This window comes from Necator americanus, chromosome V, assembly GCF_031761385.1.
Source record: "Necator americanus strain Aroian chromosome V, whole genome shotgun sequence".
NCBI lineage: Eukaryota > Metazoa > Nematoda > Chromadorea > Rhabditida > Ancylostomatidae > Necator > Necator americanus.
Genome location: NC_087375.1, coordinates 7,923,648 through 7,943,482, shown reverse-complemented (window position 1 = coordinate 7,943,482; position 19,835 = coordinate 7,923,648). Strand labels below are relative to the sequence as shown.

General features: G+C 39.9%; 2 protein-coding genes across 5 annotated transcripts in view; both read right to left on the bottom strand.

The window, feature by feature from the left end:
- RB195_013257 (uncharacterized protein) overlaps window positions 1-17,362 on the bottom strand; it is a gene marked incomplete at both ends in the record, with an annotated part of 58,495 nt that extends 41,133 nt beyond the window's left edge. For 2 of the 4 annotated variants that reach the window (XM_064202986.1, XM_013452697.2), the window contains 7 exons: window positions 3,002-3,132; window positions 3,905-4,112; window positions 4,182-4,347; window positions 4,436-4,569; window positions 5,383-5,482; window positions 5,555-5,669; window positions 5,732-5,749. In XM_064202986.1, the coding sequence (XP_064058867.1) occupies window positions 3,002-3,132; window positions 3,905-4,112; window positions 4,182-4,347; window positions 4,436-4,569; window positions 5,383-5,482; window positions 5,555-5,669; window positions 5,732-5,749 (872 nt within the window). Of the gene's footprint in view, window positions 1-3,001; window positions 3,133-3,904; window positions 4,113-4,181; window positions 4,348-4,435; window positions 4,570-5,382; window positions 5,483-5,554; window positions 5,670-5,731; window positions 5,750-12,639; window positions 12,755-12,841; window positions 12,977-15,262; window positions 15,482-16,036; window positions 16,160-16,856; window positions 17,039-17,167 lie in introns of those variants that run through there. The other 2 variants (XM_064202984.1, XM_064202985.1) reach the window with 2 other exon arrangements.
- A 556-nt stretch (window positions 17,363-17,918) lies between these two features.
- Window positions 17,919-18,269, bottom strand: RB195_013256 (uncharacterized protein; the record flags this gene model as incomplete). Its single annotated transcript, XM_064202983.1, has 1 exon — window positions 17,919-18,269. The coding sequence occupies one exon, from the start codon at window positions 18,267-18,269 to the stop codon at window positions 17,919-17,921; it is 351 nt and encodes a 116-aa protein (XP_064058864.1).
- Between the last annotated feature and the right edge of the window lie 1,566 nt (window positions 18,270-19,835).

Below are 19,835 nucleotides of genomic sequence, written 5' to 3'. Positions count from 1 at the left end.
GTATGCATATGGATGACCATAACAGAACCGTCATGGTGGATTAGTGTTTCGATTCACATCCACTCCATAACGAAACATTTTAAGCAAAGTGCTATTTCTAGCACTTTGCTTGAAATGTTTCGTTATGGAGTGAATGTGAATCAGTTTCATTATTAGAGGATTTTTTTGGATTTTTAATTTTTTTTTTTTGGAATAGAGGAAGAGCATTTCTTCAAATCTTCTTTTTTAGTCTTCACCAAGTCAGCAAACCTATACGTCACAGATTTCTATGGTTTCTAACTCGTTTCATAGCAGTAAGTAGCACGCGTAAGAAAAATTAGCGCGGTTAACTCAAGAATGTTAGCGAAAATCAGTTTTTATAACAGAGAAACTACGACTATTTGTCCCTCCGTTAGTGCGTAAGCAAAATTTACAGATTTTACATGTTTTTGTTGCCTAATGTTTAATTTCATATGCTAAATTTTACATTTGTCCCGTAAGTTTCCAACGCTACAAAAATATCATCCGTCGGTTAATGAAGATTTTCCGTAGATTCGGAAGAAACAAATAATATTGTGCTCCACGAGCAGATGGTAAAAGTCCACTATACAACCCAAAATGGAAAATTTGGATTTGGTATCCAAATTTTTGCAACCGTTTCTTGTCATGTAGTCTGTCGTATTGCGCAAAGTTACTTGAGAATGGTCAAAAGCAGCATATTACGGTAAATGCATATATAGGGCAAGAGGCGTAGCTCACAAATACAAGCGCTGTCGCATAAGTTACCCCTAATTATCCGTAAAAACGAAGTGGGAAACGGCCGCACTGCTCTGAACCCTCCTACGGGGCACCTAATAACATCCCACGGCCGCACTGCTCTGAACCCTCCTACGGGGCACCTAATAACATCCCACGTCCGTCTGCGAGAGCCGGCATATGTGTAGCAGCCTTGGCCAATTGATTACCCACCCGCTCGCAGACGCGGCGCGTGTGTCTGTTAAGGCTGTCTGTCCCGCCCGTTTTTTTTTCAGACGTTTTTTTTCGCAGACGTGGCACGTCATTAGGTGTCTCGTAGGTGGATTCGGTACGACAAAACCGTTCCGGCAGCAGTTTTTTTTCCGAGAGCAGAGGGGGAGGGTAATTGGGGGGAAGCGAGTGTAGTCATGGTCATACTAGTGAGCTACATTTCTAAACTTATCTCTTCGTGAACAGATCGCATTTCGGAGTATGCTGCCCGTAAACATCTTTCTGAGATGCATGTTAGATTCATGCCAGGGGCGGGTTTAGTGCACAACTCTATCGCTGCGTATTCACGTGATATGTTCACGGTTATGTTTACGTGCATATGTATTGACATAGGAACTATCGGTACACGTAATTGCTGCTAAACTGTTCATGTAATTCGGGATTTATACAATTTATCCACGACTAGGCACTCATTTTTGGTCTTAGTGTCATTACTTTTGAAACCTTGAAAACTCTTTTTTTCTCCATGTTCTGTATTTTGTTCTACTCTGAAAGGAACGAATGATTACTTACAGTAACGAACATTAACACGGTGCATGAGGTCAACCGTACCGAAAGGTGCTGATATCAGATTCGTTTTTTGTATCTGCTCTGGATTGTTCTGGGCGGCGCTACAAATTACTGTCTACACCATTCCTACTATTATAGAAACTTACTGTATCTCGGCTACAGAAAGTTTTTTTGCAAGTTTTTTTTTGTGTTTAGTGATGGTGACGGCAGAATGTTAATGGAACGAGGAGAATAATTATTGAAACTCCTTTAGAAACGGAAATCTAAGCGTATTAGGGTGCAAAAACGGTGGCGTTGGTTTTCGTTTTTGTTGAACTTATCTATTGCTGATCTTCTCCAATCAATGTTGAAATTAAAAGAAAAAAAACATCTGCCAACCTGGTTAAACGTTCTTATGATTAATAGAAAGCATTCTGGGATGTTTTTGACTGCCATTAAATTCAACCAATTTTTGATTACCTACTATAAAGTGAAATTTTAGTGAATAATACAAATTTTATGAATAGCAGTTAAATGCAGAAAATCCAGTGTGACATAATTGAGAATCAAAGAAAGGCTGATTTAAAGGCATTATCCCACTAATCTGGGGTGGCACGGGTTTCAGCCGGGTAATGCCTCTACGGGGTCGTAGATTATGGGGAAAAAGGTGATTCCGTTCATCTCTCTCTGTATCAGCGTAAACGGACGACCTGGGAACGCTGTTTCTTGCGACGGCTTCTGTTGCAATAAGCAACCTTAGCGCCCCGGCCCCGCCTGCGATTCGTCCGAATGGGTTTTCGACGAATCGCAGGCGTGTCGCAATGACTCGGCAACGTATTTTTTTCTTGGTATTAATAATGCGAATAAAATTGTACTAATTCTGAGTACAAGGCGCTCTGCTTCGATCCCAACGTGAATCGAATCTGGCACTATTACCTTGTTCAATAACTTCAAATGGCGATTATTACCCGACATTTTGGGCGACGCATTGAGGTCAGGTTGTTTTTATTTATTATTCATCAGGGAAACGATGACCTTGAATGGATTGGTCCCTTCCTGGGACCGAGATATCTCGTTGTTAAAAACATCACCCCACGGTACGGATTTCGGGTGGAGTATTCGTATACGGGATCATAGGTTATGGAGAGAAGGGTGATCCCGTCCATTTCTTCCTAATTGCCGTAAAAAAGGGCCCGGAAAATACGGCTTCAGGCGTTCCGGCGGGCTATTTTCTACAAAAGGTTCGATTGGAGCGCGTCAGCCTTGTGCACGCACCGCATCTTCCGGGCCGTTTTTACGCCAATTAGCAAGAAATGGACGGAATCACCCCCTCTCCATAATCTACTATCCCTTATAAGAATACTCCACCTGAAATCCGTACCATCTCAGATTCGTGGGGTGATGCCTCTAAGTTCCTAAGATAAGTTTGGATTGGTCAGATAAAGAACTCCTCTTAAGGCAATTAGTGACTATTGTTCCTATTTATGAAATAGTTCACAGAACTCACAATATCGCCTCGGGAAACCAACGTTTCTGATCTTTTTTCATTGCTTCTATGCCGCTGTTTTGGGCAACAGCTTCGAGACGATCCGGATTCTCGACGAGTTTCTCTGCTTCACCTCCAAGGAATTTTCCTATCTGAAATCACATAAGGTTTATTTTGTTCCACATAATTGAACAAAAACTATTCGATGTTTGGATTCACCTACAATACTCCTCTAATAATTATCTACTAATTAACTTTATTGTATTAGGATCAACTACTGATTATTTCCATCTAACTAATACAATTTTTTCTCTTAAAGACATCACCCTACGAATCTGGAGTGATACGGATTTCCGGTGGAGTATTCTTATACGGGATAGTAGATTATGAGGGAGAGACGGGTGATTCCGTTCGTTTCTTCCTAATTGCTGTAGAAAACGGCCCTGAAGATACTGCTTCGAGCGTTCTGGCGCACTATTTTCTGCAAGGAGTTCGATTGGAGCGCGCCAGCCTTGTGCGGTGCCGCATCCTCCGCGCCGTTAACGGGTGATGCCTTTAACGTATTTTCAATAAGTTGAAGAGCGTCTGCTCAGTATAAGACTTTTATTTTTGCAAGGTCATTCTGATGAGGATTTGCTATCTTCTCCCTAAATTTTGCTGAAATGAACCTATAAGCACAGGAGATTCAATCATTTTCGAGCATTTTAACTGATTTAACGACGGGTGGGTCCCAAAAGTCCCAGTACCTCAAAATGCGCGGTCATGTAGTTAATTTATGTCCCTCATAGTAGTAGACTATGAAGAATGATGTCTGAAACTTAGACTCACAAAACTCAGAGCAGCACGACTACTTCTCATAGGTCGCAAGCAAATTTTCATAGGAAACGCTATCAATTGTGATCATTTCCAAACGCTTTTAATTACCTTATATATTGTTCCCTCAAGATCCTTAACCATATCCTCGTACATTAGAAAAAGTACATTTGGCTGATCAATTAGCGGCAACCATCCGATTAGATGATCGAAGTAGTCGCCGAAAGCGAGTTGACCAGACAGGAAAAGATCCACAAACGTGTCCCATTCGCCGTCAGCGAAATTGTAGATTTTGAAGTTGCGATTATGATGGAAATAACTGAAATTTATAGGAGATTGTGATAATTTTGTTAAAGGAGTTAATAAAATATTTAAAAAAAAAGTTTACCTTGTGCAACAATCCTTCGGATTTCTTACGCAAAAGATGTATTTAGCTTTTTTGCTTTTTGGTACGTTTACTGCCGAAAAATGTGTCTTAAGTATACGAGGATGGGCGACAGTGGAGAGAAATTTCGCTCCCATACGCTCGATCATTGGGCTTTGGACACACATCTCTGAGGAAAAATATTGAGGTTAGTGAGGAAGAAAAGATGTGATTGGGGACGAGAACGACATGAATGTCGTTTATTTCTATGAACTCACCATTCCCTTCTGTGGCTTGATAGTTCTCTCCACGAATCAGTTGATGACAAATATGCTGAAGCCATGTCGTACCACATTTGGGATAGGTCGCTATGAAAACATCGTCATCTTCCACAACCATGTTCTTCGCCGACCTGAACAATTCTTCCTCGTGTGCATCCATCGTATGTAGTGAATATGAAGCAATTCGATAGGCGGAGCAATGTGTTCACTCCTCTTCAGCGAGGAAAGACAACGTCGACAACGTTGTCAACGTTTGTTGACAACGTTTTGAACCATTTTGCACTAAATTACACGTTAGCATACGGTAGTTAGTCACGCGAATCACTACTTTAACTATCGAGATTATGGATGATAGTCGACAATTAGAGGGATGTAGGCAATGATTTGCGTATGTGTGACCTGTGTATGCTAATAAATGCTTGTTTCTTCTGGCTGCTAAGATTTAAGACGTAGACGATTGTAGACGTATTCTTATGTCGTCATTGTAGTCTAGAAAACAAAAAAAAAACAACTGTCCAACGATAAGAAAGTCCTGGAATATCCATAGATGAAGCCGATCCCTCGTTTTCGGAACTCAAAAATTCTGATAATATCCGAGAACTTTTCAACTGTGCAACCAGCAAGAAAGTGTTTAAACTCAGGTAATCTGTCCTGTAATGTTTTTCTGCGCTGTACACATACCTAGTTACGTGCCTAGTTCATTTTACTCCTGTTTTTTTAGCATTCAAAAAATTTTCGAGATATTATTCTTAAAAAAAAATTGGGGAATATTTGAAATATCTCGAAAAGGAGAGGGTAAAATTACGACAAGTTTGGGACATTTGATATTTCTTGGAGCTCGAAACCATAAGAAAATATCGCCAATTATCTAACCAGATTTTTTTCATTACATCTTCATTCCAGGACGACAGCTAAGTTTTTATCTGTGGAAAAAATCAACTCACCGCACATGCTGAGGTTTGAAAATAGGCGGCCAAATATCGCCATCGATGACGGCTTGTCGTGGATGACCCTCCGGTTGGTATATTACAGGAGTGTCCGGTCCTTAAAATATATACGACTTTTTTTATGCCCCAAATTTTTCAGAAAAAAAAACGTTAAAAATTTTTTCCAAACCTTTTCTAAAGCAAAAGTTGTTATTTTGAATTTCGAGAGGAGAACACGGTGTTTTCGGGGTGCATGGTGGTGTTCGTTCGCACGATGGCATTTCAGCCTCGTCAATTTTCAGATGCTGAAGCGATTAATAGCATTACGGTTTCGATACGGTAATATTACGATAATCGAGCAACTCACCTTCAAAAAAGATGTCATAATGATTGGTCACGATGTCGCAAGCGACTTGGAGGCTCGCTACTCGATTAGAGAGCGCGAGGTAACAGAATGAAGACTTCACGAAGTCGCACATTTTATACTCCTCGCCGCGGTAGGCCACGCCCTGTCTGTGCCTACATCTGAAATCCACCGCCTAGCCGTTTCTCAGAATACGCCAGCATACTGTACTTGAAAGAGAGAATTCTTCACAAAAAAACATTACACATATTAAAATCATGCTTCATATCCAACTTTTACAGTACTACTGAAGGACGCATCTCTCTAGTACTGTTTTAAAGACTTTAGAACTTAAGACTTAGACATGGGATAATTTTAACGTTAGATTAATTAATTAATCTAGCGTTAAAATTATGCTTGGATATTAAGCTATTATTAAGTTGGATATCAAGCTTCATATCCAACTTTTACAGTACTACTGAAGAACTCATCTCTCTATTACTGTTTTAAAGACTTTAGAACTTAAGACTTAGACATGAGATAATTTTAACACTAGATTAATTATTTATCCTTGAGTGGTTAAATATTGAGATAATGGCAACTTATTTTGCGAAATTTTCAGTCCGGTCCAATTCGGAATTCTTCAAACTCGGGCGCTTCCAGAGCTCTGACAAAAATCAAACAAGGACGAATAAACGATTTTTTCGGGCAATAAATCTCACAAAACTGGTGCCGAGAGAAAAAAAAACTATGTGGTGATTATATGGATTTATGAGGTGCTTTCCAGTATTTGGTAGAATCTTATAGCAAAGGGCTGCTAACTGGATAATTAGCCGGTTCTTTCTATCATACCTGTTGTGATAGGATAAAGTCTGTTCGATGAATCGAAGTATCAAAAGGCCACTTGCTAATCCAGTGACTGCCTCATCATCCACCGTTCAAAGGCTCGGATTTCTCCCGAATTGCACCTCTTTCCATTGTAAAATCACTATTTATGAAAGTTTCCGATATTCCAATTGCGCTGAAGATCCACAATGAAGTTTACAAGAGGATCAGAGGAAAAAGTGAAACAGTCCTTAGAAATTAAATAAAATACATAGATGGACCGAGAGCGATAAGCAGGTCATTTTTTCCTACAAATTTACTCTTTACATCCCTACGACTAAAGAAATGGAAGCGCACGGAAGGTGAACAAAGAATTACCTGTGAAGTTACGGGATAAAACAACTCGGTCAACTCTTCATCGAAACGGCATGTCTTTATTTCATTACTTGTACGGGTTCTAATTATTCCAGGACTGAGCAATGTCTAATTTCCTCTACTTCGGATGGAACATCTCCAGGCACGTGCAATTCACACAACGTGTACAGTTACATGACAGAAGTTACTTAGATATCGTAAAAAGGTGCCGTGGTCCAGAAACTGCCTAAGCCCTGATCTAATAGGTCAAATAACCAGCGGGAATAGTGAATTCTTTCGTAGAAACTCTCCGTTTCGATACGCTGAAGTGCTGGACATTGTCGACCTGAGGCATGACTTAAAGGCATCACCCTCCTCTCCGTAGTCTCCCATCCTTTATACGAATACTCCACCTGAAATCTGCACCACCTCAGATTCGTGGGGTGATGCCTTTAAGGTAACTCGGTATCGATAGGCAGTTCAAGCGAGATCCCATGTCCCGCAGGCTATGGAGCAGTGATGAATGGATGGATTCTGTGCAAGCTCTTATTTTAGATCAAGAAGATTGGAAGAAAAGCAGAGCTCAGTTCAAAGACGACACGCCTCACCAATGATGCGGACAAGCTGTTCAGACGATGATAACAGCTCCTTCTGATTCAGTCGAGGTAAGTCGTCTGATATCTGTTGTACAATTGATTATAATTCCGCATAGTAAAAAATTTAAAATTTCTTGTATAAAAGTGTTCCGAACATGTCTCCACGTCCCCATGAAATTTCTTCCAGAAAATCATATATTATCGTTTTGGTCCAGATCCATCAGCTTTTCTAACTTAAACAGATCATGCGTTGCGACTTATATACACAGCCATGCAGCCATAATATTTTCCTTGAAAATGAAAATCTAGGCAAAAAAAATTATCCTTTTGGTCCAGACCCATCCAGACCCACTTTTCCATTCCAACGTGCTCCTTAGAGGCGCTCCAATCGAACTTCTTGTAGAAAATAGCGCTCGGAACACTTGAAGCCATATCTTCCGGGTCGTTTTCTGCGGAAATTAGGAAGAAATAAAATGGAATCACCTCTCTCTCCATAATCTACTATGCCGTATACGAATACTCCACCTGAAATCCGTACCACCTCAGATTCGTGAGGTGATGCCTTTAAGTAGGTAAGTAGGTAAGTATTGCCTGGTTTTCGTAACAATTACTCCTTGCTGTTTACTGTACAATCATGTTTGTTGATCTTTCTAAAGTATCAGAACAGTTTTTTTTTCTTTTCTGATCTTTTTTTTTTGTTATTTTAAGTGCTCATAAAATAAGTTGCAATCGCGCAGACTCGTGTTAATCGTCAATTTCTTCACTCTCAACGCTTTTGTTCTCTTCTTGTGGTGATAGGTTGTTGAAGAAGAGGAAACGCTGATGAGCTCATTCGCTTACGATTCTTGCATCAGTTCATCAAGGTCCCAATCGAAATAGTTCGTTCTGGAATAATTTGAACATTGAAAGCCTGGGAAAAGTTATAGCCGCATTATCACGACATTAGCAATCCGACAAAAGATGGGGAAGTCGCAAGGAGTCTTCAATTTTTGTAGCAAAAAAATAGCCTTACATCATCACAGGGATGTACTAAAAAAATATTTGCCTCCAAAATTACAAGCAGAATAGTTGTTGTTTCTGCATTTTCTTTCCTGCATGTACGACATACTTTTGTTTTATTTAAATAAATAAACAAATGAAGAATTGCTTCTTCGAATAAATTTTCGTCACTCTGATGCTCACAATCAATTTACTTTCCGGATGTGCAGAGGTTCTTTTGTTTTCTTGTTACCGAATTCACCAATTGTTTCAAGGACTCCATTTACTATCGAAGTGAACCTAAAACTGAGAACTTTTGTGGACACTGTGCTTAAGATTTAAATGCGTTTTTGTGTTTGTTGTCCTCAGAAAGACGAGTTATCGAACAGCATCTTCGCCGTGAAAGCATAAATCCGTGGTTTTGTCAAACGAGCTGTGACATCTACCGTACCTCAATAGCTTATGGTGGCTGCTGAATGCTCTGAGGCTACTAAGCCAGATCTGGATGTGGTCCTTATCCTGCTGTGTTCTTTATTGTTTTATTCGATTATTTATGTTGTCTGAGAGAAGTTTCGAAAGCAAACCATAAACAATTTTTGCGAAAGGAAATAAAACATAGATAGTTTGATTTGAACCTGCTGAGATCTACTGAAATGTTGGAGGGTCTTGATAAAAGTGTACGCATTAACGCTGATATTCTCTTCTTAGAATAATTTATTATTTATTTTTCTAATGCTTAAAATTACATAAAACTAATCTCTTTTCTTGGTTTATGATGTAAAGAAAAAAATTGTACAGCAGGTCAGTAGGTAGGAAGGACTTTTGCATCTTGAGCTCTGTTTACGGACATAGGTATAGCGGTAACTTTTGACTTAGTTAGAAACCAGAGAGCTTGAAATCCTGGAACAGTTTTGGAGCGAAAATGTTTTTGGGAAGGAAATTTGTAAAGAGACGAGTTTGCAACGAGTTCGACCAATTTATACGGTAAGTGTCATATCGAGAAATTTTCTGTTGCACAGATATTCCACGTTTCTTGCAATTCTGTTATATATATGGTGGTCCACTTGAAGTGCGATGGGCTATGGAAAATCCAGAGATGCTGTGTTTGCTTAAGCCAACGAAACCGCTAAGGACACTGACTGGACCTTCCAGCAAAATTTGGCGCCAGTCCATGGAGCAAAGAGGACACTGGAATGGAGTGAGAGCAATGTCTTCCGGATTTCTGGGCGAAGGTGTTTGGCCGTCAAACTCGTTTGATCTCAATTCTTTGGAATCTTTTTATATGTTCGGTTCTAAAGCAAAATGCCTGCTCTTTTAAGCACAAGTCACTAGATTCGCTGAAAGGGCCCCCTGGATGAGGCATGGGGCATGGGAGCTAATCGCGCGCACCCTCAAAAATTCCCGGAAAGAGATTGGATGCTTGTATTCAAGCTAAAGGCGCTCATTCTGTATGGGATGCGTGAGAACCCAAGTAGGTAGTTTTCTGACTATTGAATTTTAGGAAAGAAATATTTCTTATTTGGATTAATTGGTGCAAAGTTGTGGGTAGTTTTCTGCGTCACAATTTTTGTTGGACCACCCTGTAGATGCATTTGTCACCGACAACAGTAATACTATAGAATTCGAAAAACGTAGAGAATAGTTAAGAATATTAGTTACAGTTACATACTTTTTCTGTATTATTAGGTAATGATCTCCTATAATTGTTACGGATGCACATAACAATTCAAAACAAGCAGTTTCCACAGTAAATCATCCATGATGTTGTTTAGTTTCATGAGCACACAAATCATTTTTTTTTTTGTGAAAAATTATTTACGAAAAATTGTAGTTTTTCCGAAGTTTTATAAGAGCAGCGGAGCAGAGTCCATCCACATTTGGTGTTATTTTTATAATTAACTATATTTTACATAAAGAAGCTAATTTATTAAAACAACATCATTGCGAGCAGCGATTAGAGACAGATAGTACTTCTTCATAAAATCCTCTAATCACTCAACATGTTGGATGTCCAGAATTCGCCTACTGTATCAGAATTGCTTGAATATGTTGTCAAGGCTAGAAAGAACCTATTCCTGAAAGCTGCAAACACCTTTTTCTCCTATTATCCTGCAAGTTACGAGGTAACAATTAACAAACCATTACCATTTTCCGATTTTTGAAGTACATTTTACTAATTCATATCATAGTTCATTTTTGCATCGAAGCTACCGTATCAAATTACATGATAGGACGGTAATGGTGCACGCCCATTAATGTCACCCAGTTGTTATTTTCAAATCACTGAAAATTATTGGGTTGTTTTTGTAGATCTATGAGTGCATCAAATAATATGATGGATGAGAAATTTCTCGTTCTACAGTACGCTGATGTACCGATATTTTAATTTTATTGATTATTTGAACTATTTGACAGAGATTTGACAAACCATCGATGATGCAGTCACATCGTATGAGCTTGGGGGAGAAAGGAGAACCTCAGAACCGCGAATGAATCCACAGTCGGCTGCCTACCACACTGTGCTCAACTTAAGTTGAGTGGATTTTCAACGGCAAGACAGAATGGCGAAAATGTTATAAATGATCCATCCAGCCAGCATCATTTTTCTCATTTTTTTTTCAAAAAATGAGAAAAATGATGCTCTCTCTCAAGTCTTCTTCTTCCACTAATCATGCACTGATCGTTCACTGAAAAAATTGGTATCTGTAATCTCGCAAAAGCTATGGCCGACGTTCCGAATATATTGAGAATTCCAGTGTGACTAGTAGAGCGCTGATGTAATTGAGATATGGTGATATTTCTGACTGAGTTAATCTCAGTGAACTTCTGATAATTGCCGCCTACTCAAGAAGATAGGCAATAGATCAGCAAACCAGCGTCTCTAGTTTCGAATTGTGTTTTGCTCGCTAAAAACACTTTGACCAATAACAAATCATGTATATTAGAGTTTCGCGCTTATTTTAGAGGTACAACTCCATGAATCTGAGGTGGTACGGATTTCAGGTGGAGTATTCGTATACGGCATAGTAGATTATGGAGAGGTGGGGTGATCCGGTCCATTTCTTCCTAACTGCCGTAAAAAACCGCCCGGAAGATGCTGCGCGTGCACACGGCTGGCGCGCTCCAATCCAACTGGGAAATAACGCGCCGAAACGCTCGAAGCCGCATCTTTCAGGCTGTTTTTTTAAGGCAATTAGAAATAAATGGACGGAATCACACTTCTCTCAATAATACACGATCCCGTATACGAATACTCTGAAATCTGTACCACCCCAGATTCGTGGGAGGATGAATTTAAGATAAAACATTGTGAAATTTTGTTTCAACTCACTTCTAATTATATGCTAACAAGTTCGACATAAGTTGACATTAGATAAATTACCACATCGGATCGCTAGGACACATTTTTTTCGCTAAGAGTGGTCTTTTTTTATATACTTAAATTACCGACTAGTAAATGAGAATGTCTAGAGCAAAGCTAGGACAAATTTTTTTCTTTAATCTCAAAACTTGCTTCTTTCGCTTTAATGTTTCATCCCACAGTTTTAAGTGGAATCTCTTCAGAAAAAAGATCTCAATCAGTTCTTATGAACTCCTTTCTCAACGAAAAGTTGGAGATGTCGCCGAACACATGGAAATTTCATGATAAGTATTGAAATAGGCTACTTTATACATTCATTATAGGTTAAAAATGCTACTTAAAAAAGAACTATTCAGAATAATGTAATTTTTCATTGAAACCTGTACAAATGCGTTATATTATCACATTTTAGCGTTCTTGTTGTTCGACTATTGCAACCACATACGTAGCATGGTCCGGAAAAAAACATCCTGTAAATAATTTGACGAGGCAAATGTTCATATCGGAAACTTCATGAATGAAAAATGTTACTGTATGTCATAATTCTGGTAATTGGATAGATCCCTTACAACACTTTGTCATTTTGTCCTGTTCTTAAAAATCCACCCAACAAACTCCAAATCATAAAAATGGTATCTGATGTATGGTGATATCTTCGGTTTAATAGCAGATCATGGATTTAAATGCGGTTTAGGGGTGTCCTTGGCTTTGTTTAGTTTATATGATATGCTGGTGATATATAGATGGTGGGGCGGGTGTAGAGGTTAGAGGTTCTGCTGCCTGCACGATCGCAGGATCGAATTCGCTCTAGAGCTCACCAAGTCTTTCATCCGTTCGGGGTCGATAAATTGGTACCAGACTTGTCTGGAAGGATAAAAACACTGACTTGACACATAAGCTAGCCACCGTTCCAGCAAACTGCCAAACCCCAACCTAAATAGGTCAGATATATAGAGAAAGCAAGGAATACTTGGCAACAACTCTCCGCTCCGCTATCCAGAACTGCCGGACATTGTCAACCTGACGGTGCTCGGGTCACTCGGTGTCGATGGGCAGCCGACGTGAGACGCCAAATCTTTCAGGCTATGGATAGTGACGAATGGATGAATTTTGCATGAGCTCTTGCTGTAGATTTGAAGGGTTGGACACGGTATGCTAAAGGATGACAATCCCGACGATGATACGGATAACCACGGCACAAATGATAATAGCAGCCTCTGACTGAGTCAAGGTTAGTTAGCTGATATTCTTTGCGTGATTAGTTATAATTTCGCACAATAATATATCTAAGATTCCTTGTTTAGTGATGTCTTCCAGCTAACATGTGTATCCCGACACATCTCTGTTATTACTGCAGTAATCTGATCATCTTTTCCATGTTTTCATGATTACACGGGAATTCTTCTAGGAAAAAGTACATTTTCATTCTGACCATCTTCATCCAGACCCGTTCGCTTGTCCACATCGAATGAACCGAACGATTCGACTGATACAACCATGTAATCACAATGTTTTCCATTGTGATAAACTGTCGTCGACACAAAAAAAAATTATGATCGTATTCACGTGAGAAAATACCCATATTACAGGTGATAATTAGAGTTTGATCAAAATATTTTGAACATATAGTCGCATTTCTTCTGACAAAGATCTCATTTTGTAGAAATGTGGACGATTTTATCCTGTTTTGTTTGAGGAAATGTTCGGAAAAACACGCTGCGAAAAATACAGAATAGAACAGCTGTGCACAATACAATGAGAACAATGTGAATACAATGAGAACATTGGGTTTTTTACCCAGAAGACGCTGAAAATGGTTTTTTTTATAAAGTCATGGTCCAAATGTGGACCTAGCAATTATTGATTTGATGAAAAGTCCATTCAGGACATATGCGAAGGGACCTTAGTGCTTCCTGAAACCTGCCGTTTTTGTCAAAGTAGTTAAGAGTATAAGAGATTCATGACCGCTTGAATGCTTTATATATAACGATACATCAACACTGAATGACGATTCAAAAAATATGAAAAAGTATAAGATCGGTGTTGCGCTGAAAATGGGCAGCATATCACGACTTTATCGATATTGGAGTATTTGTGGGACAATCTAGAGTTCATGTTGTAGATTACGAGCATGAGAGTGGCCTAATCTTACTGAAAAAATGGCGTGGGGAATTGCGCTAGTTCCTACGAGGTACGTTAGAACGAGCCACTACATTGTACAAGCATCCGTGAGCGAGCACTCGAAAACCAATGAGGTCTCCTCAATAGTTTGTTCAATCAAAACCAATGAATAGGCTGTCGACGGAACAGAAGCGTGTACAGGGTGGTGCGTTCTAACGTACCTCGTAAGAACTAAGTCTGTTTCCCACGCCGTTTTTCGAGGCGATTAGGGGAAGTGCGCATGTTCACGCTCATACTCGTAATCTACAGTTCGATTTCTGTATTGTCGCATAGAGACCTAACATCGTCAGTTTCCTTTTTTTCGTTTTCATTTTTTTAAAATTTCCTTCGCGTCGTCAAATCCTGTTTTTAGAGCCTTCGTTCGGACCCTCTCATGTTTATACTGCTGCGCAAACGCACGTTTGCGGCAAAAACGTCGCTTACTATGCGAATGCTCACGCTCTCTTTCCCGAAAATTGAAATTTTACCAAGGAATCTGTAGTCTATGTCCTATTCGAATCTCTTTGTGAATCACACTCCGAATCAGAAGTTCTTCTCGCTACAATTAGGTGTCTTCTAATCTTTAGTGGGTGCAAACTTTAAGAGTTGCAGCATTTATTCTGCATGGATGGTGTAGACCCTTCTTCTATTTCATGCACTGAAAACTGTCTTGTCTGCACTACGCATCACATCGAAAGCTGTACCATCTCTATTTTGCCGTGATTTTTGGCAGAACACTCAACTGCTGTAGTTACATCCACCCTCTCCACCCAACCCTTCGCTGCTCCATAATTATCGTAATCACCGAACTATGGCGTCGATATACCTCAAGCGGTTCCAACGATTTTAGGCCGCATTTGTCTGTCAGTTGTTCCATTGACATTGATTATTGTATCCTTCATCGCATTCACAATCGGTAGTGGAAGTTGTTAGTCCCGTAACGATAACGGCATGGATACGATACCACAACATTGGTTTTAATATCGGTCATTTGTTATTAGTCATTAGTCGGCCATTTGTCACGAGCTTTGACACACTCTGTTAACAATGCCTGTGAACAACAACGGATGTTGATATTAAGTTGGTGCAAAAATTGCGCGCATCTTTTGTTGCCTCATATTCACGACAAAATTTTTCCGTTACGCTCATCTTTAATATCAGAAACCGTACAACGCCTTGTACCGCACTTTGTATTGGTTATTAGTGCTGAAGTGATTTTAAACGAGAGTCAGTACTAGGTCATTACCAAAACTTAGAAGATGAAATGTTGATGCAGGATATTCACCAAATTTCTTCTATGAGTTCAAGCGTTGTGGGTCTGAAACGGAGACAGGTCAGAATATTAATGCTGTTTAGTGTGAGCGAAGCACCCCCGAGTTCGCGGTTCAGCGTTGGTTCCAAAGGTTTGGTTGCACCCATATGAGCCTCGGAGATAGAGATTGTCGCGACTGCCCTTCTGAATTTGGCCATCTGCTCAAGGTAATCATGGAGGATGATCCGCTTAAAACAACACGAGAGATCGCCAAAGAACTAGTTCTTGACCATTCAACAGTTGTTCGGCATTTGGAAAAAAATTGGAAAGGTGAAAAAGTTGGAAAGGGGGGTGCCGCGTGAACTGAGCGAGTCCTAAAGAAACAGCCGTTTTGAAATCTGCTCAATGCCTCCCTGACGCAGCAAGAACGATGCATTTCTTGACTGTATCGTTACATGCGATAATAAATGGATCCTTCGCGAAAACAGGAAGCGTCGTGGATGGACAAGGATTATGCTCCCAAGCACTTATTGAAGCCGAAGGTGCATACAAAGAAGAACAACATGGTGACTTGTGGTGGTGTGGTACAGGTGCAATCCACTACAGCTTCATGAAACCAGGCGAAACCACCACCACATTTCGTTCTTCTCGTTCGTTGTTGCACAGAAGTACAGCAACGAACGAGAAGAACGAAATGTACAGGAAATTCCTGCTTCTTCGCTCGACGTTGGTAATGAAAAAGGGTTCAATTGTGACGCTACTGGAGTTGAGCGAGATGGGCTACGAGACTCTACCTCACTCACCGCATTTGCCAGATCTTTCGCCAACCAACTATCTCTTTTTCCAATATCTGGACAGCTGCCCAAGTGGTAGGATCCTCCAAAACCAAGAAGATGCCGATCCCGACTTCCGCAAGTTTGTGGACTCTAAAAACTCGGAGTTTTATGCAGGGGGAGAAAGCAAACTTGTGTCTCGTTGGCAAAAATGCATGGACTGTAGAGGTTCTTATTTCGAAGTAAAGGTTCAAGTAAAGTTGAGTCTGAGGTGGGTTATGGCGTTTAGAAGTGAATGTGTGAAAACGTGCATTATTTTTTGCAGCAACCTAATAGATAGATACTTCATCCACGTTTGACACTGCTGCGACCCAGATGCTGTCATTCATATTGATTATTGGTACCAACTTATTTGACTTAAATGGCGGGGAATGTTATCGCCTAACGCAGCTTTCTGCATGCACATGTTAGCATCCTGGTGTGTCGTCCTGAACCTAGTTCATCTTGTGCAATTCTCAATTGGAGCTTGCATAAAATCTATCCTTCTTCTCTTGCTAATCCATAGCCTGCGAAATATTACGTCTCGATTGTTTTGTCTGTCAGCATCAAGTTTCCTCAGATCTTCTTTCACCATCTCTCCTCAAAACTTTCTTTCTACAGGTGATCTTTTCCAATTTGAGTCTGCGAGTATGGGCAGGCCAACTAGGACAAGACGACCCGAGGTCTTCTTATAACGCTCCCAAAGAAGCAAACACGGTTTTCTATGAATACTTCGGAAGGCAGCACAAGATGTTAATGTTCTTCAGGTGTCATCCGTCGGCCAAAAGTAGCCTAACAGTCCTCTAAATACCTTTCGGTGCAGTCAAGCTTTTCCATCTCTGTTGACGGTGTCGCACAAGTCTCTGACCTGTACATTATGATACAGCGGATTCCTGATAGGTACATTCGCAGCTTGACTTCGCTGGAGATGGATACCGACCACAAGTACTTGATCAATGAGTTGAATGCTAAATTGAGTCTAGCGCATCTTTCCTGAATATCTTTCTCGTAAGTGCATGGTCTTTCAGCATACAACACAAATAACAGAACTCGTCCACAAAATCAATAAAATGCCATTCCACCTTGATTCCTTTTTTTTGAAGGTCTCGAGGAGACGCACACCTGTTTGCGTTTGTCGGGAGACGGTCGAAGTCCGTAGGTTGCAGCTAATTTCGATACAAGGTTAACAACATGTAGGAACTTCGCACTACTTGAAGCAAATATTACAACATCGCTTACGCTTACGACGACCAAAGAAAGTGTTGCTGGTGTTAACACAACATTTCGACGCTGCTCAACTTCTTCGCAGGATGTCATCGACGACAAGATGTGACAGAAAGGGCCCTGCTACAGCACCTTCTCTCACTACAATTTCCATGTGGAAGAGTAGACGTCATCTACCTTCGTCCTCTTCCGTAATCCAATACTAATCGACATCCAAAAAAGTTAATGGATTGCTTAAGGTTTGTTCGCAAATTGAGGCTGTTATTAAAAGTCATTTTTAAGTCACTGCTACCACATGCAAATAGATTTCTACTAGAGTGCATTTCTTTTTTTTATTTTTACAACTTTCAAAAGCTCTGGACTTCTATTCTTTTAACCCGTTTATTTATCAGTTTGTTCGTCAATCATCGCCCACCTAATCTCGAAGCAAAATTCGAATAATTTGTCCTTTGGTTTTGGTGTTCTCCTTGTACCTTTTTTTGGTTAGTTTTCTCTCACTTTTGTGCATAATCTGTAAATTTATTGTAATTCAATAATTATTCAGTTTAATGATTTTAAGGATAATTCTAAGGTAGCTTTGAGTAAACATGACTCATTTAAGAGTAAGGTGGTTACCAGAACTACACAACTCAATTAGAGGTTGAACGTCTTACTCTTTAAATAGCAGTGTATATAATTTGTGTTCTTGGCGATTTCTTAGAATGTTTATTCCATGTTGAAGCCGGACTTCGTCGACACCATTAATTTTCACAGACAGGTAATTTGCTTCAATTCTCGAAGCGACACCAATGGAAGCCTCCTGAATAGGACTCGGCTTTTCCCATCCTTTCTCGAAAATGCCCATGAGCAAGTCACGACTAAGACAGAAATCCTCGAATTCCACTCCTTTAGTATCAGTAACATCCGCGATTTTGAAGCGCTTATCCTTAGCGGGCAGAACGAGGCCGGCCTTCCAGTTCTCATCGGTGGTTACGGCAACTTTCGTATCAGCGGCGCTCATGTTGAGGATTGGCTAGTGCGACGAACTCACACACACGTGGTACAAGGCACACAACGTGGGAGCAAGTATCAGATGTGACCGAACGATACTTAGACCGGGATCAGATTGAAAAGTTGGATTATCGGCAAAATAAACTGATAGTCGAGAAGGAACACTCAGATCTCACAGAACAACAACCACAACAAACAGTTGTTGTTCTGCGAGATTCTGCAGTTATTGAGAAAATTAATCCTGCTATAAAGAAAATACAAGCACTAGTTATAGTTCCAACTAGAGAACTCTCTCTTCAGGAACCATAGTCACTAATTGCCTTAAGACGATTTCTTTATCTGACCAATCCAAGTTTATCTTAGGAACTTAGAGGCATCACCCCACGAATCTGAGATGGTACGGATTTCAGGTGGAGTATTCTTATAAGGGATAGTAGATTATGGAGAGGGGGTGATTCCGTCCATTTCTTGCTAATTGGCGTAAAAACGGCCCGGAAGATGCGGTGCGTGCACAAGGCTGACGCGCTCCAATCGAACCTTCTGTAGAAAATAGCCCGCCGGAACGCCTGAAGCCGTATTTTCCGGGCCCTTTTTTACGGCAATTAGGAAGAAATGAACGGGATCACCATTCTCCCCATAATCTACGATCCCATATACGAATACTCCACCTAAAATCGGCACCACCTCAGATTCGTGGGGTGATGCCTTTAACTATTTAGTTCGACTACAAATTTCACTACTGGAGTATTCATGCTCTCTGAAAGAAAAAAAAATCCCTCTGTCAGTTGTGAATGTATATGATTCCTAGAAAGTTATTATGAATCATAAAAATATGCAGCGAAGTTTCATGGCACTGATAAGCGGAAAGCGCGAGGCACACCCTTCGTTCTACTCGTTATCTTCTGGAACTTAGTTCAGCTTGCGCTTCATTTTCTCTTCAGAGAGCGTTTTACATGTTCTCAAATGTTTATTTTGGCAATATTGGATTTATTTTCTCTTTCTTTTTTGTTTTGTTTCCACTTCTTTTCCTTCCCTCCCTTCGTGATTTTCTATTTACAATTCTCTAACGATTCTATTCACAATTAAAAATCTCTCTAGAATTCTCTTCATAAAGCGTTTTACAGAGAACCGGCCAAAAACTTCGGTCATAAGTCAATCAATCTCAGAGTTTTGTGAATTATATCCCATATTTTAAATTATTTTTCTTGTGACAATGGTCTGAGATTAGAATTTAAGAAAAAAAAATTCACAATAATAAGACCTCTTAAAGAAATTACAAACGAGAAACATGCACAATGTGGCTCGTTTTGTTCTCCAAAGTTACTTGTTTACCTTTGTGTGCTGTGATAATTTCTAAATAATTAAGCAACGCCTTTTTCACTCCATGTTTACCAGTTGCGTTACCTTCTGTAACCTGCACCACTGCTGAACAAGTGAACACTGTAAGAAATTTGAATGTTGAGAATACCAATTTTTACGGCTTCGTAAAATAAGAAAATACAATGACATTTTAAGAAAACATTTCTAGGAAGTACCTTTGCAAATAGTTTTATATAATTTTAGTATTTTATATCAT